This window comes from Pseudopodoces humilis, chromosome 20 (assembly GCF_049639895.1).
Source record: "Pseudopodoces humilis isolate 2021_Gansu_Grassland_sample_001 chromosome 20, ASM4963989v1, whole genome shotgun sequence".
NCBI classification, from domain to species: Eukaryota; Metazoa; Chordata; class Aves; order Passeriformes; family Paridae; genus Pseudopodoces; species Pseudopodoces humilis.
Genome location: NC_142219.1, coordinates 12,414,521 through 12,435,327, shown reverse-complemented (window position 1 = coordinate 12,435,327; position 20,807 = coordinate 12,414,521). Strand labels below are relative to the sequence as shown.

The 20,807-nt window shown below is 51.2% G+C and overlaps 1 protein-coding gene across 2 annotated transcripts; it reads left to right on the top strand.

Annotated features, from left to right (window-relative positions):
- Window positions 1-659: 659 nt before the first annotated feature.
- On the top strand, window positions 660-20,790 carry LOC102114056 (acyl-CoA dehydrogenase family member 11-like). 2 transcript variants are annotated; one of them, XM_014253797.2, is made up of 16 exons: window positions 660-719; window positions 839-1,049; window positions 4,321-4,553; window positions 5,182-5,281; window positions 6,295-6,412; window positions 6,811-6,944; window positions 7,043-7,201; window positions 7,891-7,985; window positions 8,250-8,349; window positions 9,324-9,464; window positions 9,775-9,867; window positions 10,250-10,357; window positions 15,641-15,812; window positions 16,524-16,590; window positions 16,863-17,002; window positions 20,698-20,790. In XM_014253797.2, exons 2-15 carry the CDS (start codon window positions 846-848, stop codon window positions 16,972-16,974), a joined length of 1,836 nt encoding a protein of 611 aa, XP_014109272.2. In that variant the 5' UTR covers window positions 660-719; window positions 839-845; the 3' UTR covers window positions 16,975-17,002; window positions 20,698-20,790. The 2 variants fall into 2 exon arrangements, with proteins under 2 accessions (XP_014109272.2, XP_005524683.3); XM_005524626.3 differs by lacking the exon at window positions 20,698-20,790 and adding an exon at window positions 17,423-18,089.
- The last annotated feature ends 17 nt before the right edge of the window (window positions 20,791-20,807 follow it).

The following is a 20,807-nucleotide window of genomic DNA, read 5'->3' as shown; positions in this document are numbered from 1 at the left end:
AACTCGGGCAGGACAAGGTCCTGCAAAAGCACGGCCATGGAAGGGGCTGTAGTGTGGAATCATTCCTGTCTAAAATCACTTTATAGTAAAGTACTGGGTTTATTAGCAGCATATAACCCCAAAGGAAGTGCAGTTTTAAGTTACTCAAATCCACATTTTTAGAATACTTTGGTGCTTTTCTAGGGAAAGGGAGACTTACTATGGTCCCAACTCAAAGGCATCAGGAACTTCACAAGGAGCAGAGTATTTTGGAGCCAGTGTCATAACCTAGGCAAGGAGGATGGCTTTACTATTTCACTAGTATCTTATTTACAGAATAATCTGCCTAAACCAATTCTCCCCATCTCCAGGCAGTTTGTTACCCTTCAGATACGGAAACATATTTTTTCCTTTTCATTTCTACTCCAAGCAATTCAGGGGGTGCTGGTGAGAGCACACCTCTCAGTTTACCAGTTCCCCCAGCTCTGGAAATGCCAGTCTGTCCAGTTATGATGATTTGCCCAGCTGATAGGGGAGAACACAGTGTTTCTTGATTACTTGTATTTTTCCGGGCCGTTTTCTGATCTCTTTCCAAAGACCTTTTCCCTAGTTCACTTAACAACAGCTGCTGAAAAGCTCCTCCCTGAGGGAGGAGAGAAGATCTCATTGGTTTTTCAAGAATAACTTCACAGCACTGAAAGCAGGGCTGGTGCTGCTGTTGTGTGAGGAAGGGTCTGCAGGTGAGAGCTGTAGGTGTGATCCCCAGGGCATTGCTGGATCATGTTTGCCTGTAGCCCTAGTGGAGATCCAGTGCCACCTGCCAATCATGGAAATCAGGTCACTTTTTGCCTTGGGACAGGTGCCAAATGCTGAGCATTAAAGGAAACAACACGACCGTGGGGCAGGAGCAACAGGCCAGCATGAAGGAAAAAGAAGTGTTAGAAGATCTGGAAATACACCTTGCAAGGAGAGACACGGAGGCCCTCTTCCAAGAGCAGCCTGGGACTGGGAACCCGTACTTGGAAGACACTTTGCTTCAGAGTTACTTGAAAACACACCTTCCTCCCAAGGTCTGTTTGTGTTTCTGTGTGTACCCACCATGGCTCTGCCAAGTTGCTGTTTCAGACTCTGAATTGAATGTTTGTCTGAGCCTTTTTGTGCCTTTGAGTGTTTAACTGGAGGGAATTTATCAGCATTCCTTAAAATTTGTTGTGTTTGAGGGCAGGGGTGACAAACACTTCCAGGACACACACAGCAACTGGCTCAGTGGTCTCCTGGGACTGGGCTGGGTGTTGTAATGCTGTTTGGGGATTGTCAGTGTGGGCATTTTTTGTCTGGTCATGTAGAGAAAGGAATTTCTGAGAGAGGAATCAAATTAAGATGCTTCCAAACTTTGCTTTGTTCTTCCACCTCTCTTCCTAGGGAAAGAGGTGTTTTAATGAAAATTCCTGAGGACTGGGGCTGCTCTCAGCTGAGTACTCAAGAGGGTGGAAAGGCCCCTTGGGGCTTGCTTGTTCTCTGCACAGGTCGGTGGCACTTCTGGGTTCATTTTTCAGCCAGGAAAGGCTCCGTATGGATTTCAGGGGTGCATATGGGGATGTGGGGTGAGGCCCCAAGCTCTTGATGTCTGTGCTGTGAGCTCCAGTTCTACAGGAACCCCTGGGAGGAGGTGGCTCACCTCTGGCTGGCCTCTGCCATCACCCTGAGAGCCACAAGTGCTTCCCACTTTTCAGGGAGCAGTTTTCATGGAGGCACAGTGTGACCTCTTTCCATGATTTATTCCAGCAGAAGCAATGCCATGACTTCTAAAGCCACCAGGTGACCAGAGGGAAGGGGGCCTGGCTTTCAGTGAGGTCCCCTTCCCCTGTTTGCTCTCCAGGTCTGTGAGGCCTGGCACACAGGGTGGGAAGAGTGTGGTGGCAGTGCTGGGAGCTTGTCACAGCCATCCCTAAAGAGAGGAACGAGGCCTCCCTAAGCACCACCGTGGCCTTCTTGCCAGAAGAGAAGGCAGGAAAGGAGGATGCCTTTGGGTAACTGTTAAGATCCTGCTCCTAATCTGCACTTTTGGAAGAAGCATGATTCAGGTCTCCCAGAGAATAAAAGGATTAGTACAATAAGGCTGCTCCCACTCCTTCCCCAAACTGAGAAGAGTGGCTCCAAAATCTCCCAGAGAACCGGGAGCAGTATCTCCCTTTCATTTCTGCACTCAGTCCCAGTGGGGCAGTGTTGCCTCACTGCTGGAAAGGAGAGCCCAGGCTCTGCCTGCAGCGCTGAGAACCTGCTCTCCATGGGAGAACCCTTCCTCTTCAGAGCAGCAGCAACCCCTGAAGCTGTGTGTGTCCCACCGAAGCTGGAGGCTGATTCCTGTTATGCTCTTCCATGTCAAACACAGAAATTTTCTTGAAATGGCACAAAAATTTTCTTTCTCTGTTTGAAGGTGATTTAAGGAGAAGACAGAATTAAGCACCTGCTTTTTCTGGGTGTTGTGAAGAGGAATCTACCAGGATTTGCTGCCCTGAAAATACATCCTTTAATATAAAGGATATCTATTTGAACTCCTAATGTGCATTAATTTGCACATTTCCCATATCTTAATGCTTGGGACATCAAAGGACAGATTAGGGTGAATGGAACCACCCAGCAGCCTCAGCCCTGACCCAAATAATTTTGTCTTCTCCACATCCCAGCATCCATTCTTTGGAGCACTGAGGCTGCTAGGTGTGACATTCAGCGGTCACAAGTGCAGGAGTTTTTATTTTGTTCTTTCACCCAGGAAATAAATACATTTTTTTGGGTAATTCAGTGGTTTGTCAGGCTGTGTGTGGTCAGGGCATGAGCTCCCAGTGAGGCTGTTGGGGGATTTTAGGAAATATGGATGATGGTGAAAGGATTGTTGAATGAATTCGGGCCAAGAGATCGTGGTAGACTCATGTACTGCCCACAAAAACCCACTAGGTCAACGGTTCAAAGATTCTTGTGCTTCAGCAAAGTCCATGAACTTAGAATTCCTGGGTTATGCCTTGAAAACAGCTTTCAAATTGTTGTGATAAAGATTGGAGGTGCACACCCATGGCAAATACGGGTGTGGCACGAGCTGGAGCAGCTGACAGGCTCTCGTGCACGGTCTTGGCTTGTTTTGTGATTTTTAACGTGCTTTCACTGTTCAGCTGAAGGAAAACTGGCTGGTCTGAGGGTGGAGACTTTCAGAGTGGCACCTGGACTGTTTGATCCTCATCACACATGTGGAGTGGCAGAGGGAAGAAGGAATCAATCACACAGGATGTAGATTAATGGAAGGTCAATACAGGGACAGGCAGGGAAAGGAAAATGTCATCTTTGTATTTCATCAGCAGGAAATTAATGGGGTTTATAACTGCACAATTATGGGTGCAGCAATTATGGCGTTCACCTCCTTCATTATTTTATTGAGGAGGGAATGAGCATCTCGTGAGAGGCAGAGAACAGCAAAAAATATTCCTCTCATGGAAACAAATCGGGTGCTTCTTTGACTCCAGCACAGTCTTGGATGTGTTTAGGCCAATGAAGTTAAACAGGGCAGGAGGTTGGGTCTTCCTTGCCTGATTTTTCTCATCTAATATTCAGGTTATTTAAATCTAGGTAACTTCACTTGGCTTTGCTCATAGACATGGAAGAGAACTTGCAAAAAGGCAATTCCTGTCACCCTGAAATAGGGATCTGAGGGAGTTGGAATGAATCACTCCTCTGAGTGCTGGTTTCCCTCCATTAACTATGGACATATTACTCCATCCAGGTCAGCAAGGGCACATGAATCCTTCAGGAAGCTGGGTGCAGGGTGGGAATTTGAATCTGGACATGTTGTGTGCCAGGCTGAAGCTGAAAAGACTGCTCCATCCCTCCTTTTCTAATCTGACAGGCAGGTAGCTGCTGATCCCAGTGGAAGTTTTCCTGTACAGATGAAGGCATTCAGCTTTTGGCAGCCCTTCCCCTGGCATTCTTCTCCAGCAGTAAATCACAGAGCGGCTGAGGGACCTCTGGAGACCGTCTCGTCCAACCCCCCTGCTCTTGTGCATCTGTGTCATTCTCAGCCTTGACACTAAAGTGCTTCTGTCTTTTGTGAAATCCAGACACGCTGCCAGAAGTAACTTGAAAAAATGATTTTGAGAGAAAAAAGAGAAAAAGTGACAGCAGAGCACAGCTGTGCCAGCAGAGGCTGAGGGAGCTGTCGTGCTGTGTAATGGAATGCATGGAAGGGCCAAGTGGCAAGAGACCACTGGCACTGCAGGATGACATGGTCATTCCTCTGCCCTTCCAGCTGGGACTGAGGCTGGGATGTGCTGAAGGGCTCTCCTTGTTGCACAGGTCCTAGAGGAGGTGCATCAGGATCTGGAGAGGTTTGGAAACCGCCTGCTGACCAAGATCCAACCTCTGAGCTGGGAATGTGAGCTGAACCCCCCTGTGTTCCGGCAGTACGATGCCTGGGGGCGGCGCGTGGATCGCATCCACACCTGCTCAGCGTGGAGGAGGATGAAGGAGATTTCAGCAGAAGAAGGGCTGATTGCTGAGGCCTATGAGAAAAGATACTCCAACTGGAGGTAATGGGGAAATTGGGAATGACTCAGTGCCTTCCTGATTGTTCTTAGCAAGGTTTATTCAGCATTTTGCAGGACTGAGCTGGTTGTGTAACTGGTAGCAGATGCTGTACGGACACCAGCACACCTCCCACTGTCCCCAGCAGCTCTGTCTGTCCACTGCAATGTTCCACCTCACCAATGATAAGCCATAACTAATGGCCCACACTTGATCATAATATTCTTTGATGTCACCTTCCAGATTGTGGGGCCTGGCAGTTCCCTGCACCATTCCAGCTTTGTGTGTGTTAGTTGTAATGCAGCTAAAGATGTGGAATTTCACTTGCAGGTTTTTTGTATTCCACACCATGGAGACAGACCCACATTTCATATTAAAAACTGCACAGGCTGGCCTAGTGCTGGCTGTCCCACTGGGACTGAGAAACTCTGCTGCTCGTCTTTCCTCTCCCTGGCTGGAAGAGTTTTTCTCCTCTCAGAGAAAATTTCTGAGCGTGGTCTCAGAAATGAGTGGTCTGATCCTCACCCATTCTGGGTGTAATTTTTCCTCTCTTCCCAGTCAAGATATTTCATCCTCCTGCTGTTGCACTGCTGTGTAACCCGCCTGTTTTCCCTCTGTCTCTCCCTCTCCCAGCCGCCTGTACCAGGCTGTCAAACTGTACTTGTTCTCAAGCTCCTCTGGAGGTTTCAGCTGTCCACTGGCCATGACTGATGGGGCAGCCAAAGTCATTGAGGTATGAGCTTGGCTGGTCCCTGAGGGAGCAGCCCACGTCCTGGCACTGTGGGTTAGAGGCAGGAGCACCAGCCAAGGATGGAGGAGCACTGATCCATCTGGTTCTGGGCACGGCCCTTCCTCGCTCTGTGACTCAGCTCTGTCTCCCAATGCCTTTCTCTGTTAGGGACAAAGCCTTTGTGCCCATGCCAGCTTTTATATTCACTGACAGCATCGTGTTCAATAAGGCCTTTGCTGCACATAGCACCTGTGGCACTGCAGGTAGCTGGAAAGGTGTCCCAAATATAAATGTCCAAGGCTTGGAGCAACCTGGTATAGTAGAAGGTGTCTCTACCCATGGCAGGGGCAGGGGGTGGGGCTGGATGAGCTTTAAGACCTCTTGCAACCCAAACAGTTCTGTATTTCTATATTCCTATGTTATGTTTTTACTACAAGGTAATTTGTTTTCCCATTTTTGTGTGGAGTGGCACTTAGATATTATAGAGCAGATCCATACCTGATGTAAATTCACCAAACCACCACGACTTAACAATTGAAACATTTGGTTCTGCATCTTAGTGACCCCCTCTGCATTGCCTCTGCCTACATAGGATTCAGAGGAAAATATTCCTTAGGTAGCCAACCCTGGGCATTTTAATTCACCAAAACTTAAAGCAGCACAAGGCAGTTCGCTCTTCCTTGCAGCTCTCTGGGTGCTGGTGACATCCAGTGTACATGAACCTGGCACATGAGCTGTTTGAGACCTCTCTCTCCAGAAATCCAAGGGGATAGGGATGCTCAGCACTCCGTGTAGTACAGGTCTGCACCTTGTGTCTGCACAGTGCTGCAGCAGCTGGTGGGAGCTGGGCTGGCTCACAGGCTCTCAGCAGCACCTGCAGATGCTCTGTGGTGCAGGACACCCACCTGGCTTCCAGACTGGCATGTCTGAGCCCTGAACACACCAGTTAAGGCAACTGTCTAATGTCAACTATTGGGTTTTGATCATCTCAGTTTATTTTCCCTCCCCTCAAACAGTCACTGGGTATTCCTGGATCTCTGAAAAACGCTTTTGACCATCTGACATCCCGTGACCCCGAGAAGTTTTGGACCTCTGGCCAGTGGATGACTGAGCGAAGGGGTGGCTCAGATGTTGGTAAGTGCTCTGGGGAGGGAACAGATATGGCAGTGAGAACTGAACACAAAGGATGTGGGGAACCTAAAAAGCCAAGGAGCTGGGTTAGGACTTGAGCAGAAATCATCCAAATCCTCTGCACAGCTCTGCTTTTTAAACAACAAAAGACCGAATCTCAGTGTTCCTGTGCACACAGAGCCCTTTGTGTTCTTGGCTGTGGTAACCCCTAAAGAACTGGAGGCACTGGATTATACACACTGCATTTCTTATCAAGGGTCAATGAAAGAGATTAACAGCTAACTCATGCTCCATCTTCACAGCAAGAAGTGCCTTAGAGGAGCTGCTGCTTATGCTGTAAAATCAGCATTGATTGACACAGAAGTTGCCATAAAACCAGGAAATTGTTTCCTCTTTTTCAGCAAATGGCACCGAGACCGTGGCCAGGAAGCAGCCGGATGGCACCTATCGTCTGTATGGATTTAAGTGGTTCACATCAGCAGCTGATTCTGATATGGCATTAACCCTGGCCAGGATAACAGATGCTGAAGGACAGGTAAACCATTTCTGTTGGGTGGGAAACCAGGGGAAGGAGCAGGGGCATTCTTTTTCTTCCTTGTTGCATTGTAATGAAATCCTCTGTGTGCCTTGCAGTGTGCCCAGGGCTCCAGAGGCCTGTCCCTGTTCTTCCTGAGGGTTCGGGATGAGGAGGGGAAGCTGAACAGCATCCAGGTGCAAAGGCTGAAGGACAAGCTGGGCACGAGGCAGATGGCAACAGCAGAGCTGTGGCTGCAAGGAGCCAGAGCAGAGCTGGTGTGTAAGAGTTCCCCTGCCCTGGGGAATGGGCTTCTCAAGCGTGGTACTCACTCCTGAGGCTTTCAGCAGAGATCCCAACTGAAAAAGTTCCTCTCTTCCACCTCTGTAGCTTGGCTGTCCACATCACAGAACAATTCACTGGTGGGGCTCTGTGTGGGGCAGAGCTGAGAAGAGCTCAGGAAAGGATGTGAGAGAAGACAACAACAACAACAAAGTTGTTTTAGGCTGGTCATTTCTCTAATCCTGGCTCCTGAGCCAGCTGAGGGACAGGCTGTGAAGTGTGCAGTAGGAACAAGCAGCAGGGACCAGAACTGATCATGACACAGTCTCCAAAAGCAACTTCTGTGATCATAGAAACACAGTCCCAGGATAGGTTGGGTTGGAAGGGGCCTTAAAGCTCATCTCATTCCACCCCTTGCCATGGGCAGGGACACCTTCCACCAGACCAGGTTGCTCCAAGTCCCATCCAACCTGGCCTGGGACACTTCCAGGGATGGGGCAGCCACATCACAGCACAGACTTGGCTAAAATGAGACGAATGTATTTCAAAGCAAGCAGGTCTCTGAGTGCCTGAGGGCAGACAGGGACAGAGTGGACAGCCTGTGTCCATGTGTCTGTTCACACATGTTCATGTCCATCCCTATGCAAGGTGAGTGCAGGGCTCATGTCAGCCCTTGTTCTTGCAGATCTCTGCAGAGGGTCATGGAGTGGCCACCATCTCCAACATGCTGAACATCACTCGGATCCACAATGTCATTGCTGCAGTGGCTTCCATGAGAAGGTGACAGCAGCATGGATCCCTCCAGGGCTGAAGGAGCAGCTGCTCAGGACAAGGGGACTTTGCACTGCTTGGCACTGCAGCCGAGTGTCCCCTTTGTGGGACAGGCCTGGAGCCAGCAGTGCTGGAGGAGGGTGGCCTGTGAGTGAGTGACCTGTACAGGTGTGGTACAGCTGAATAGGGTTCTTACAGTGCAGGGAACTGGAAGGAAATGCTCAGAAGTGGAAAGTTGCTGGTGTAACTGTTCACTGTGCGTGTTCCCTCCAGGATGATCAGTCTGAGCAGGGACTACGCCCGCAAGCGCGTGGCCTTCGGGAAGCTCCTCAAGGACCATCCCCTGCACATGCAGACGATAGCTCGGATGGAGGTGAGGCTTTTGGGAACCAAGCTGGACCTGCTGGGAAGGAAAGAGGGCAGAGACCCTGTGCTGTTAGTGAGCACAGCCAGATTTAGATTTAGATTTAGAATTTGCACTCAGATTTAGGAGGCTATTCCTGCTACAGCAAAGTGGATGCAGCAAGGGAACTATTGTACTCTAGTGGGATTTGATCTGATTACAGACCTAGCTCCTCTGCTGGACTTCAGGTTATCCTAAACAATTACCTGGGAGTTTCCCTGAGAGAAAGGAATGCCCTTACTATGATAAGCCATGACCTCTGATGTTGGGTGTTTGCCTCAGAATCCAGGCTTGACACCACAGTCACTTGACTCTTGTCCAAGACTTGTATGGACTCATCCAACTTCCCTGTGAGCTCCTGCATCAGGAGATGGGCTGTAAACAGTATTTAACAGTATTCCCTACCTTGCAAGATGGGAAAAGGTGGTCAAGATCTGTCAGACATGACTTCAGGCTCCAGCATCGCACTGCCTGTGGCCAGAACTCCCCCTTTGAAAGGAAGGGCAGATCCTACATAGTCCTACAATACAGAGCTCCTTACCCTGATGCTTCTCAAATCCAAACTTGCCAGGGAAGTAAGCTGCTCAGGAAGAAATCTGTCACAGATCTTGCAGCTCCTGGTGCTTAGAGGTTGGCCATCATCTCACATCCCTTACCTTTGGAAAGGATGTGGATTTGGGGCCAGGATGCTTTTTAGGAGCTTTGTTAAGGCTCAGATAGGCCTGATGAAAAGCACTGCCCCTTTACTGCCTCACAGTGTCCAAGAGTGGCAGAGAACCTTTAATACTCCGTACTTTGTGCCTTGGCTGCTCAGAGATCTCTGAAGCTGTGTGTCTGAGCAGGCAGGGGGAGTCATTTTACCCTGGAGGCATCTCATGCATGGAGTCTGGAGTCAGCAGAGTCCCAGATCCCTGCCAGTGAGTCCCCCTGTCCTCTGCTCACAGGTGCAGGTGAGAGGGGCATTCCTGCTGCTTATGGAGATCGTTCGCCTGCTGGGTCTGGCTGAAACCAACCTGGCAAGTGAGCAGGAGCAGCTGCTGCTGAGGCTGCTCATCCCAGTGGCCAAACTCTACACAGGGAAGCAGGTATGGAACAGATTGATTAGCCCAGAGTGTGGAATATTGGTGACCACAGAGCTGGGAAGAGGAGTGACACAGCAGTGAGAGCAGGGGATACCTGCAGCAGTTCCTGCTCTGGAGGCTGCTGCTCCTGCAGGTCCTCTCTGTGTCACTCAGGCTTCATTCCCATCTGCTCCTCCTGCAGGTAATGACCAGCCTGCCTCAGGAGATGAACAGGATCCAGTCAGCCCACCCCAGCAGGAGCTGCTGTGTGGTGTGGGAGGTTGGATTTCCCCCTCGGGCACTGTGGGTCATGGCAGCTCTCTGCATTTTGCAGGCTTCTGCTGTGGCTGTTGAGGCAATGGAGAGTTTTGGGGGCCAAGGTTACATGGAGGACACAGGCTTGCCAGTCATACTCCGGGATACTCTGGTAAGAGGGTGGCAGGAGAAGGTCCCATGTGTCACCACATCTCCTGCACAGCACTCTGGCTCCCTGCTAAAGACACACATTAGAGAGAACACAGCTCTCCTGGGCTCACTTCAGGTGTGGCAGCTCTTCCCTCACTGCCTTCCTGCTGGGCCCAGCCACCCCCAAGGAAGGACAGGATGTGTTCCTGATGCTGTTCCCTAGCACAGCAATGGAGCTGGGCTCCACTGCTCCCTTCCACTTACTGTGAGACAAGGCATCTCTGGAGATATCCTTGGTATCCCTTACTTCTGCCCTGTGTCTTTGTTCCCTCACACTCCCCTTCTTTGCTGCAGTCACTGCAAGGGCTCCCTCAGGCTCTTCCACAGTCTCCTCTTCCCCACAGGTGCTGTCCATATGGGAGGGAACAACAAATATCCTGTCCCTGGATGTGCTGCGATCCCTCGCCAAGAGCCAAGGGCAGGTGATGGCTGTGTTCCTGTCCACAGTGCAGGTGAGCCCGCAGCTGCAGCCCTGTTCAGCCTGATCCACCCACCTTGGCAAAGCCTTCTTTGGGGTTTGTGCTCCTGCCTGAGACTGGCAGGGAATAGGCCCAAACTGAAAGCTTTAGACAAGTACTCAAACAATTGGAATTGTGTCTTACAATTCTGCTCCTTAAATAGCTCTTCCAAAAGCAGGATGCAGGCAGTGCTCATCCTGGGATCCTTGTGTGCAGACACTTTCAGCTCAGCAGTGGGGAGCTTGGCACTGTCAGAGTTCCTCAAGACAGGTACCAAAATAAGTGTATTTTTAACGTGACTCACCTTCCTGAATCCAAAATAATTTTGTGGTTTTGTTTCTTAACTGGAAAATCACCACAGGACTGCTGAATATTGAACCTCACTAGGGCTATCTACTGCATTATGACTTTCTATTTTTATTCCCTGAAAAGAGGGAAAGAGCCAAAGGAATTCCATTTCTGTCTCTTTGGATTTGCTGTTCTTTGGCTCTACTTTTAAAGCTGCTCAGGTGACAGGAGTTCAAAGTAGCTCAGAGTTTCATGAAGGTGAAGGAGCATCACCTGGCTTGGTGCATCCCAGAAAGGGAGACAGGAGGCAGGATCAGAGGGTGTTGTCTCAGAGGTGACATTATTAATCCAGACACAGCAATCCAGATCTCATTAGCCCACTGCTGGAATTGTGGGCATCTGGAGTGCTGGATTTAGTTGTGTGCAGCCTTCACATTCCCACCCAGACCCCGTGAGAAGGGAAGGGTCTGGGGCACTGTTCTCCTGCAGCACTGGGGACTGGACAGAGCTTTCCAGAGCCTGAGTAGTTCTCACAGTGGCTGCAGTTGGCAGCTTGTGTCCCATCTCACCCCCCCAGCTCAGCTGTGCTCTGTACACAGCAGCTCTCTGACCTCCAGCAGGGAGGGTCCCCTTGCCATCCTCTCAGACAACTTTTGAGAAGGAAAAAATACCTCAAACGATTTGGCCACTAAACAAGAAGCCAGATCTGCTCAGGAGCAGGACTGAGCACATCAGCTGGGGGCAAATCCAGCTGCTGGCAAACAGCTGCTTAGGCTGACACTGCAGGTAATGGATGGGGAAGTAGAGGAGCTGTGGGCAGGCTCTAAAATAATTTGGAAAGAAGCAGCTTCCACAGTCTTACACTGAGCACTGAGTTAAACAAACACCCCACAAAGGTGCTGTGCTGCACCTCCTTGGTGCAGCTGGGAGGGCCCCTCCAGCTGCTCAACAGCTGGATAATCAGGGAAGCATTAGGGAGCACAGCGCCCTGGTGCAGAGCAGGGACCTGCAGAGCAGCAACACGAGTCCTGAGATTCATTAATTAACGAGCTCCTCAGTGCTCCCATCAATCACGCTGTGGGTGAGGCTGGAGGGAGGTGAGTGCTGGCTTCAAGGTCTCCAAATTCCAGTAATGCCACTGCCTTTACTGTCCATGTCACACTGAGGCTGCTGCGTGTCCAGGGAGAGGGACTGGGTCGGGCTCAGCAGTGTGGATGCTCCAGTTCTGGGTAGAACACATCAGACCTGGCCAGTTTAAGCTTTTCCTTTATGCCTCGGGCAGCCAGGTGCTGGAAAGGCAACCTGGGAGGGATTTCTGTCTGCAGATTTCTGCAAGAACGTGCCTGAGTTTTTATACCAGAATCAGGTTTTCACTCACAGGTGATAAACAACACCTTTCTGAGCTCCAGGTGTCCAAATTCTTTCAGTCTGTGAGTCTGGCTCATTTTGAAACATCCCTCCCAATCCTGTCTAGTGAGGAAATAATTTAACCCACCATAAAGGGTTTTTTACTGTTCCAATCCATTTCCTTTTTATTGATGCACACAAACCGAGTACAGTTTATTTTATGTTTGTCCATCAAGGTTCTCAGTGTGCAAGACTTGTGCCCATTGTCAGAGGCTTTGCAGAAAGCAGCATTAGTGACTGTAGAGCACTTGTTTGTCTGAAGGTCATTTGAAGGGTAACTCCAGGTTTTGCCTTTATCCTTTATCAGCTGTGTCTATTGATGGTGAGATACCCAGTTCTGATCAGGAGCAGGAACCAAGGGTTGTAATTATCCTCAGGAAAAGGGAAATATAGAGAACTTAGCCATCCTTGCACAATGTGAGTATGAGAAGCTGAATTTTTAGGGGTTTTAATACACAGCTGAGTTTGTGATAAACCATCTTGTCTAGAGGATATAAGTATGGAAATCCTGGGGAGAAGAGTGAGTTTGAGAGACAGGGATGGAATCATGAAATGGTTTGGGTTGGAAGGGACCTAAAAACATCTCTCATCCCACCCCCTGCCACCTTCCACTATCCCAGGGTGCTCCAAGCCCTGTCCAGCCTGGCCTTGGGCACTGCCTGGGATCCAAGGGCAGCCCCAGCTGCTGCTCTGGGCACCCTGTGCCAGGGCCTGCCCACCCTGCCAGGGAACAATTCCTGCCCAATATCCCATCCATCCCTGCCCTCTGGCAGTGGGAACCATTCCCTGTGTCCTGTCCCTCCATCCCTTGTCCCCAGTCCCTCTCCAGCTCTCCTTTAGGCCCTGGAAGGGGCTCTGAGGTATCCCTGGAGCCTTCTCCTCTCCAGGTGAGCACCCCCAGCTCTCCCAGCCTGGCTCCAGCCCTTGGAGCAGCTCCATGGCCTCCTCTGGACTGGCTCCAGCAGCTCCAGGTCCCTCCTGTGCTGGGCCCCAGGGCTGGGGCAGCTCTGCAGGTGGGGTCTCACCTGAGTGGGGCAGAGAATCAGAATCCTCCCTCCCCTGCTGCCCATGGTTTGGGATCAGTCCAGGACACATCCTGACTTCCAGCTCTGCTGTGGTGAGATTTCAGGTGGATACTGCACAGGGCCAGTCAGTTCGTGTTGTACTAAAATTTTATTAGCTGGATTTTTGAGCCAGAGCCCTGGGTGTACTTTCAAATTCAATTACAATCTGAAAAGTGCCTCTAAAATAGCCTTGGGCAGTTCGTTGATTATTGCATTTGAGTCACTTCAGGTGAAATTTGGGCGCATCCCAGGACAGGGTCTCGGCACCAGCCCCACACGTGTCGTGCAAGGCTCAGAATCAACTCTTGCCTCAAGAATTTCTATGTAGGGCTATAATTCAGGCTGTAACTCAGGCTGTAAATCAGCCCTGCAATCTCAGACACATGAAGTGTTTTCAGGTCCTTTTCAAACCACAACCCTAATTTTCTGGCAGCAGGAAACAAATCGAGGTTATTGATGTGGGGCTGTGTGTTCGCTCCAAGCATTGACACAGAATTGTGCTTTTAGCCCTGTTTGGGATGTTCCTCCTGTCACTGTATTTTTAGATACTCATGATTAATCTTGTAAGTAAAAACCACTCTGACCACATTGCTTGGGAGCCAGTGCAAGCAAACAAACAAGCAGCATCTTAAAATTCCTCAGTGAAAACAGAGGGAATCAGAACTATTGGAGCTGTGAAGCTCCTTTGCTGATCATTTCAGGCTGTAAGGGGTGGTGGGGCAGTGATGCTGTGTGTGCCTCCTCCCAGAGCTGGAGCAGAGCAACCAGGAGAGGAGCTGCTCCTGCCTCAAGCATTGCTCTGGAGCAGCTCCCAGCCTCTCCATCCCAAGTGCAGAGAGAGCATGGAAAAACCTTCCAGAAGATCCAGGACTTTTGGTTAGGAAAGGAACAAGTGCAATTGGAACAACAAAGAAAGTAAATTATTGGTGAACAAAGAAAATACAAGGTCTTTTTTACCCCTTAAGGATAAATGATACTTTTACATTCCTGATCCATATTTCCAGGTGTTCAAACCTTCCAGCTGTGGCAGCATGTCCGTGTCCCAGCCACAAGCAGCCTGTGTTGTCTCCGTGCTCGGCCAGTGCTGTGCTGGCTCCCACCCAAACTGAGGGAATTGATGCCTTTGGGATCTGTGATCCTCATTAGCAACAACCTCTGAGCTGCTTTACAACACCTCATTAGTATTCCATGGGCTTGGAGGTTTATGGGCTTTATGCGGGCACTAGAATTGTTCTTGTATTTGACCAGCATGTGCTGGGGCTGTTTCTGCCCCTGGAGCCTGGAACAGCAGCACTGGCAAGTGTGGAAGTGTGGGGTCTGAGCAGTCAGAGAACACAGAGCAAACCTGGGCTCAGCCCAGCCCAGATGGATTTTCTGGTCCAGCAAGAGGAGCTGCGGGATCACCTCAGCACTGAAAGCCTCAGAAACATAAAAAATTCCTTCTGTGTAGCTGCTGCTCACAGGCTTCAGTCTCGTCTGCAGGTTATTGATGGAGCTAATTAATGAGCAGCACCTCCCACCACACTGTGCTGCTCACATCCAGCCTTTGGGGATGCTCTCCAAGCTGATCCCTCAGTCCTGCTGCAGAGAAAGGGGTTTGAGTGAGGAAAGATGGGATCACAGCTCATGAGGCAGGGCCAGCCCCAAACACAGGCAGTGTCCCATCCTTGCTGGGAATAGCAGAGGAGACACTGATGAACAGCGTGGGAAGGCAGTGCCCAAAGAACAATTCCAGATTCTCTCAGCAGAGTATCACTGCTGCTTTCACAAGGGATTTGGGATGTGACAGAACAGAAGCTTGGCTCAGACAGGGGAGTTTTCAGGCAGTGCTATTGGCACAGTTAAATTCCCAGTCTTCATCAGAATCATGGAATGCTTTAGGTTGGAAAAGCCCTCTGGGATCAAGTCCAGCCATTGCCCAGCCCTGCCAAGGCCACCACTGCCCCATGTCCCCAGTGCCACATCCACAGGGCTGTTAAATCCCTCCAGGGATGGGGATCTACCCCTGCCCTGGGCAGCTGTGCCAGTGTCTGGCCACCCTTTTGGTGAAGGAATTTTCTCTAATATTCAACTTGAACCTCTCCCAGTGGAGCTTGAAGCCATTTCCTCCTGTCTTGGGGCCTTTTCCTCTGACACAATTTGCAGAGGAAAGCTCATTTAAATGTGAATTTTCCTGCTTAGACACAGCTTGAGCATATTTGTGCAAGTAATAATATAACTGTGGGAGAATTAGACCCTGATACAGGTATAGAGAGAACTGGGGATGAGAGCAGCTGGGAAGCCAGAATGGAAACAGCAGCATGCTGGCTCTGGTCACAGGGAATTCTCCATCCCCAAGGCAAGGCTGGGAGCTTCCTTTTCTGCACATCCCCTTCCCTGGCTGCTCCACCTGTGCCAGTGGCAGCCACCTGGATCTGAGCTTGCTGTCAGCAGCTGGGTGTGCTCAGGGTCCCAGCAGCCCCTTCCCTGGCACAAGGCAAATACACTGGAATTTTTCCTGTGCTTGTTCTCTCTGCAGGAGAAGCTGGAGCTGGTTTCAAGCACCAAGGAACTGGCCCCGGCCGTACAGCGGACACGGGAAGCCATCGGGAGCCTCCGACAGTTCATGGCAGCTGCGGGCTCAGAGCAGACACTGACCATGGAGCTGGCAGCCAGGGACTTCTCCTACAGCCTGGCACGGATCTACACAGGCAGGGCAATGACAGGAATGCCAGAAACATGGAATGGTTTGGGTTGAAAGGGACCTCAAAGCTCATCCAGTCCCACCCCCTGCCATGGGCAGGGACACGTTCCACTATCCCAGGGTGCTCCAAACCTCCTCCAACCTGGCCTTGGACACTGCCAGGGATCCAGGGGCATAGCCACAGCTTCTCTGGGAATTCCATCCCAGCCCCTCCCTACCCTCCCAGGGAACAATTCCTGCCCAATATCCCATCCATCCCTGCCCTCTGGCAGTGGGAGCCATTCCCTGTGTCCTGTCCCTCCATCCCTTGTCCCCAGTCCCTCTCCAGCTCTCCTGGAGCCCCTTTAGGCCCTGGAAGGGGCTCTGAGGTGTCCCTGGAGCTTCTCCTCTCCAGGTGAGCACCCCCAGCTCTCCCAGCCTGACTCCAGAGGGGCTCCAGCCCTTGGAGCATCTCTGTGGCCTCCTCTGGACTGGCTCCAGCAGCTCCAGGTCCTTCCTGTGCTGATGGATTTCAGACCAGGGAAGGGTTGGGAATCAGCCATAGACATGTAATTCACACCTGGGTCAAGGGTGGAGCTCTAAAGCTCAGTCCCCACCTTTGACGCTGAAGCAGATGAGCCTCAAGCACTGCTGAGAAGTATCCACCGTCCTTTTTTCCTGAGCCCTGGGCTGTTCTGGCAGGAGCCTGGGAATGTTGACACCTCCTACTTCCCTACAGGAGCTCTTTTGATGGAACACGCGGCTCGGGCCGATGCTTCCTCCGCAGACGCCTGCGCTGCCCTGAGGTAGGCACAGCCCTGTCCACCCTGAGTGTTCTGGATGATTCCATGGGCAGTGCCAGAGGCTTTGCTCTGCCTCCGGAATGATGCAGCCCCTGACCACGGCCGGACCCACGAGCACAGCTGGGAACAAGCAGCGGCTGCTCTCAGCCCCGGGGCTTCTCCCTGCTCGGGAGATTCCCGCGCTGATGGGGGGATCCCACCTGGGCACGGCTCGGGTTGGCACCAGCCCCGTGTGTGAGGCAGGACTGGCACAGCCCATCCCTTTCTCCATCCAGGTGGTGCAGCCAGGAGCTGTGTCCGGTGGCCGTGGAGTCAGGCAGGGGCAGCTACGGGGGCGGGGCAGCGCTCCAGGACAGCGCCCTGGTGTTCGGGAACAGCCGGCTCTGAGCGCCTGCAGCCCCGGCACGGACACCAGGTGGGTTGCAATCCAAAAAATCCCCCAAATCCTCAGACTCCTGCAGACTCCAGGTGTGGTGGAATGTCCCGTTCCACGAGGAGCCAGACCAAGTCCTTTAGGAGTGACCCCCACCTGCCCCGTGCTGAAATCCATGCCTTTGAGGTTTCCTAATGCAGACACAGCCCTGAGAGTCACTCCAAGGTGCTGGAATGTTCTCACAGTGCTTTAGGAAAAGCCCCAGTGATAAAATCCAGATAAGAGCTAGAAGCAGCAGCTCTTCAAGTGCCAACACTCTTCTTTTTGAAGAAAACCAGCCAAAATCAATCTGAAAGTTTTCTGGAGCTGATTAAATACAGAAACCCACCATTTTCCCCATATCACCTTCCTGCTTTCCCGTGCTGACCACAAACTTCCACCCCTGGATGGGGTTTGTTCCAGGGGCAGCCCTTTCCACCCACTGTGAACACTGACCTCGTCAGGAACTGCTGCTTTCTGAAGAAAAAAGGGATTTTTATTCTCTCTGGCCTCCAGAAAGTTGATGAATTCCCTATGCATGTGTCCTAATGATGCTGCAAACCACCCTGACATAAATTCTACAGAAGTTTTGGACTGGAACCCAGTAATTCTTCACCTAAGCACTGGCTGTGGGCTTCTCCTTCCCCTCAGCCCATCAGTCAACCTCCTTGGTATTGCCCTGCTGGCTACAAGTTTTTAATTAAGAAGTTGCTAATAGAAGAAGAAAAGCACTAATAGATCGAAGACAGCTGGAATTTATAGCTGGGAAATGGTACAGCAGCCAGACACTGAGTGGGAAGAGAGGGAAGGAGCTGTTTGCTGAGATGAGAGTTGTCTGGAGTTTCAAAGATAGCAGAGCCAGGACACAAAGGGTGGCTCTGGGGAGGAGCAGAGTGGAACAATCCCAGCAGGACACAGCAAGGGAGGCTCCACGGGCCCCCTGTGTCCTGGCACAGGGATCACAGGCTGAGCCAAGCAGAGCTTCCCTGAAATCACCAAAATGCCATGAACCAACCCCAGCAGCAAAGGGCTTCTGTTGTCTGTGCACTGCAGGGAATAAAGAGTGTTTGGGTTTGGAAAATCTCCTACATCACAGAATCATGGGATCATGGAATGGCTTGGGTTTGAAGGGACCTTAAAGCCCATCCAGTGCCCTCCCTGCCATGGCAGGGACACCTCCCACTGTCCCAGGCTGCTCCAAGCCCCAATGTCCAGCCTGGCCTTGGGCACTGCCAGGGATCCAGGGGCAGCCCCAGCTGCTCTGGGCACCCTGTGCCAGGGCCTGCCCACCCTGCCAGGGAACAATTCCTGCCCAATATCCCATCCAGCCCTGCCCTCTGGCAGTGGGAGCCATTCCCTGTGTCCTGGCAGCAGGACTCTGTCCCTGCAGTTTGGTGTCAGAGATCTCAGGGGTCAATGCTGGAGCTGCTGTGCCCTGTAAGGCTCAGGAGAATGGGGAGGTGAGGGAGCAACGCCGAGCTCTGAGTGATGATGGCAGAACATCCACCCCCAGCTGTGCCCGTGGGTCCAGCAGCAGGAGATGGATGTGACCCAGGAGGGAAGGTCCAGGTGCTGGAAGTGTTTGTAGAGCTGATCAACACCTGGGATCCCCTGCTCTCCCTAAGGGCTCAAATCCAAGTGCTGCCAATCCAGGCTTTCCCTCTTCCCAGCCCATTTTACATTTCTGAACACCAGGATTCATTTTTTTCACATGTATGAGCTATAATTTGCCTAAAAATAAGCCCTTCAAACTGGGAGCTCTGCCGATGCACCACCACAGAGAACAAGGGACTATGAATTCATTGCAGTGTAGGAAAATGACAAATTTATTAAGATCTAAATATTCACTCTGAGGCTACAGTGGAATAAAGGCTGTTACACACGAGGGTCTGACACTTCCAGTGCTGCTGAACAGCTCTGCCCTCAGAGCTTGGCATGATTTCAAATATTTCATGTGGTTCAAGTAAGTCATTGAGACTTCAGATGTAATTTTAATATAAATCCCACCCAAAAAGAGGACAATCAAATCCATCACCTGCTGCCACTGCAAGGTCTAAAAATCATTTTGTGACAGAGCTGAGGGAAATCCCTTTAAAACCCAGATTTGTTAAATAATAAAGTCAAACTTTAGCAGCATTTAGAAAATGTCAAAATCCAAAGAACTGAAGAGCTGAAATCCCAAAATGCAACAATGGGAGCTCTGGCAGCTGCGCTGTGGGAAGAGACGGGCAGCTCCAAGGACTGGGGAGCGCTCAGGCCAGTCCTGCTCCTGCAGAGCTGCCCTTTGCTCAGTGCTGAGCAAACCTCGTCTGGACAGTTCCAGAACCCTCTGAGCCTGCTCAGCTTCCTGCACATGGTTACTGCCCTCCACCTCGAAACCTCTCCCAGGGCAGGCTCCATCCCACCCCTGCAGCCTTTCCCAGGGAGTGGAGCAGTTCCCGAACACCTCCTTCCCCTTCCTTCCCCAGCAGAGCCTTTGGTTCCCACCCTGCACCTGCCACCACCACCCTGACGTGTGCCCAGCTCCGAGAACCGAGCCCTCCCAGGGTGAGATCCGGTGCCAGCTCCCCTCAGTTCCCAGCGGTTCCTGGCGCTGTTTGAGATCCCAACTCAGGAGGTTGTTCCACAGCCCAGGGGCAGCTCTGAAGCCACTGATGGTGACAGCAGCGCCGGTGTCCTGACAGGTTCATGGGCTGTCTGAGAGCTGGGACAAAGGAAACAGGGAAGGAGAATCCTTAGGAAGAAATAATCTCAGGAAAATGAGCTCTGACACCTTCAGCCGTGTCCTCCTCTGGCACAGCTGCTGCCCCTGGCAGGAGCCCTTCTGCACTCTGGGGAAGCTCAGAACTTCTCTGATCCCTCTGGGGCAGAGACCCGAACTCAGAAACTGCCCGGGGCCTGTAACATCTGCAGGACAATGAGCTCCTGAAAGCACTCAGGAGAAACTCAAGTAGGAGAGGAGCTCCAGGAAATCCCATTGTGAGGTGTGAAATGCTTGGCGTGGTCCCTACACCACCAAACGTGATTCCTGCTTCTTCTCCGCTCCAGATCACATCAGCGGCTCTATCCCAGCCTGGTTTGATTTAAGGAACACCAAATCACAGAGGGCTTGTGTTCAAGGTCTTGTGATAACGTCTGGCCCCAAATCCCTCACAGCTGCTCAGACCCCCGAGAATTCAGGGCAAATCCTCAAATATGTAAGAGAACAAATAAATGATGGTGAGGGGTTTGAGGGGACAGGACAGTGCCCAGCTGGAATGAGCCAGGAAATTTGAGCCATTGGAAAATGGGAATAATCCTTGTGCAGGACAAACATCAGTTGAGTCTTCCACCTTCTGGAAAACAAAGATCTTAAACCTGAATGAGTCTGGTTTGATCCCAAAGAGCCACAGCTCCACCACCCAGCATCGGGGTAAGGCAGGTGCAAGTGGGAATGGAGCTTCCACTGAAAGCAGGGGGAACTCCCTGGAAATCCAGGCTGCTCCTACATTTGGGTAACATCACAGACTGAAATAGGATGGTTGGTCAAGGGGAAAAAGAAAAACAGGGTGTGGAGGGAGTTGAGACTGGCACCTTTCTCCATCCTGGGAAAACCGTGCTGATTGTGCCAACAGCAGGGTGTGTGCATTGTGGGCCTCCCCCTTCCTGGGACTCCTGCACCAGGAAAACCAAGATTTAATTTTTTCTCTTAAGTTTAGGAGTGACAGTTTGTTGTTCCCTGGAAAGACACGGTGTGGAACAGGAGGCCAAGGGCAGCAGCTGCAGCCTCCTTTCCCAAGGCCTTGGTGTTTCTGCTGAGCCTCCAATA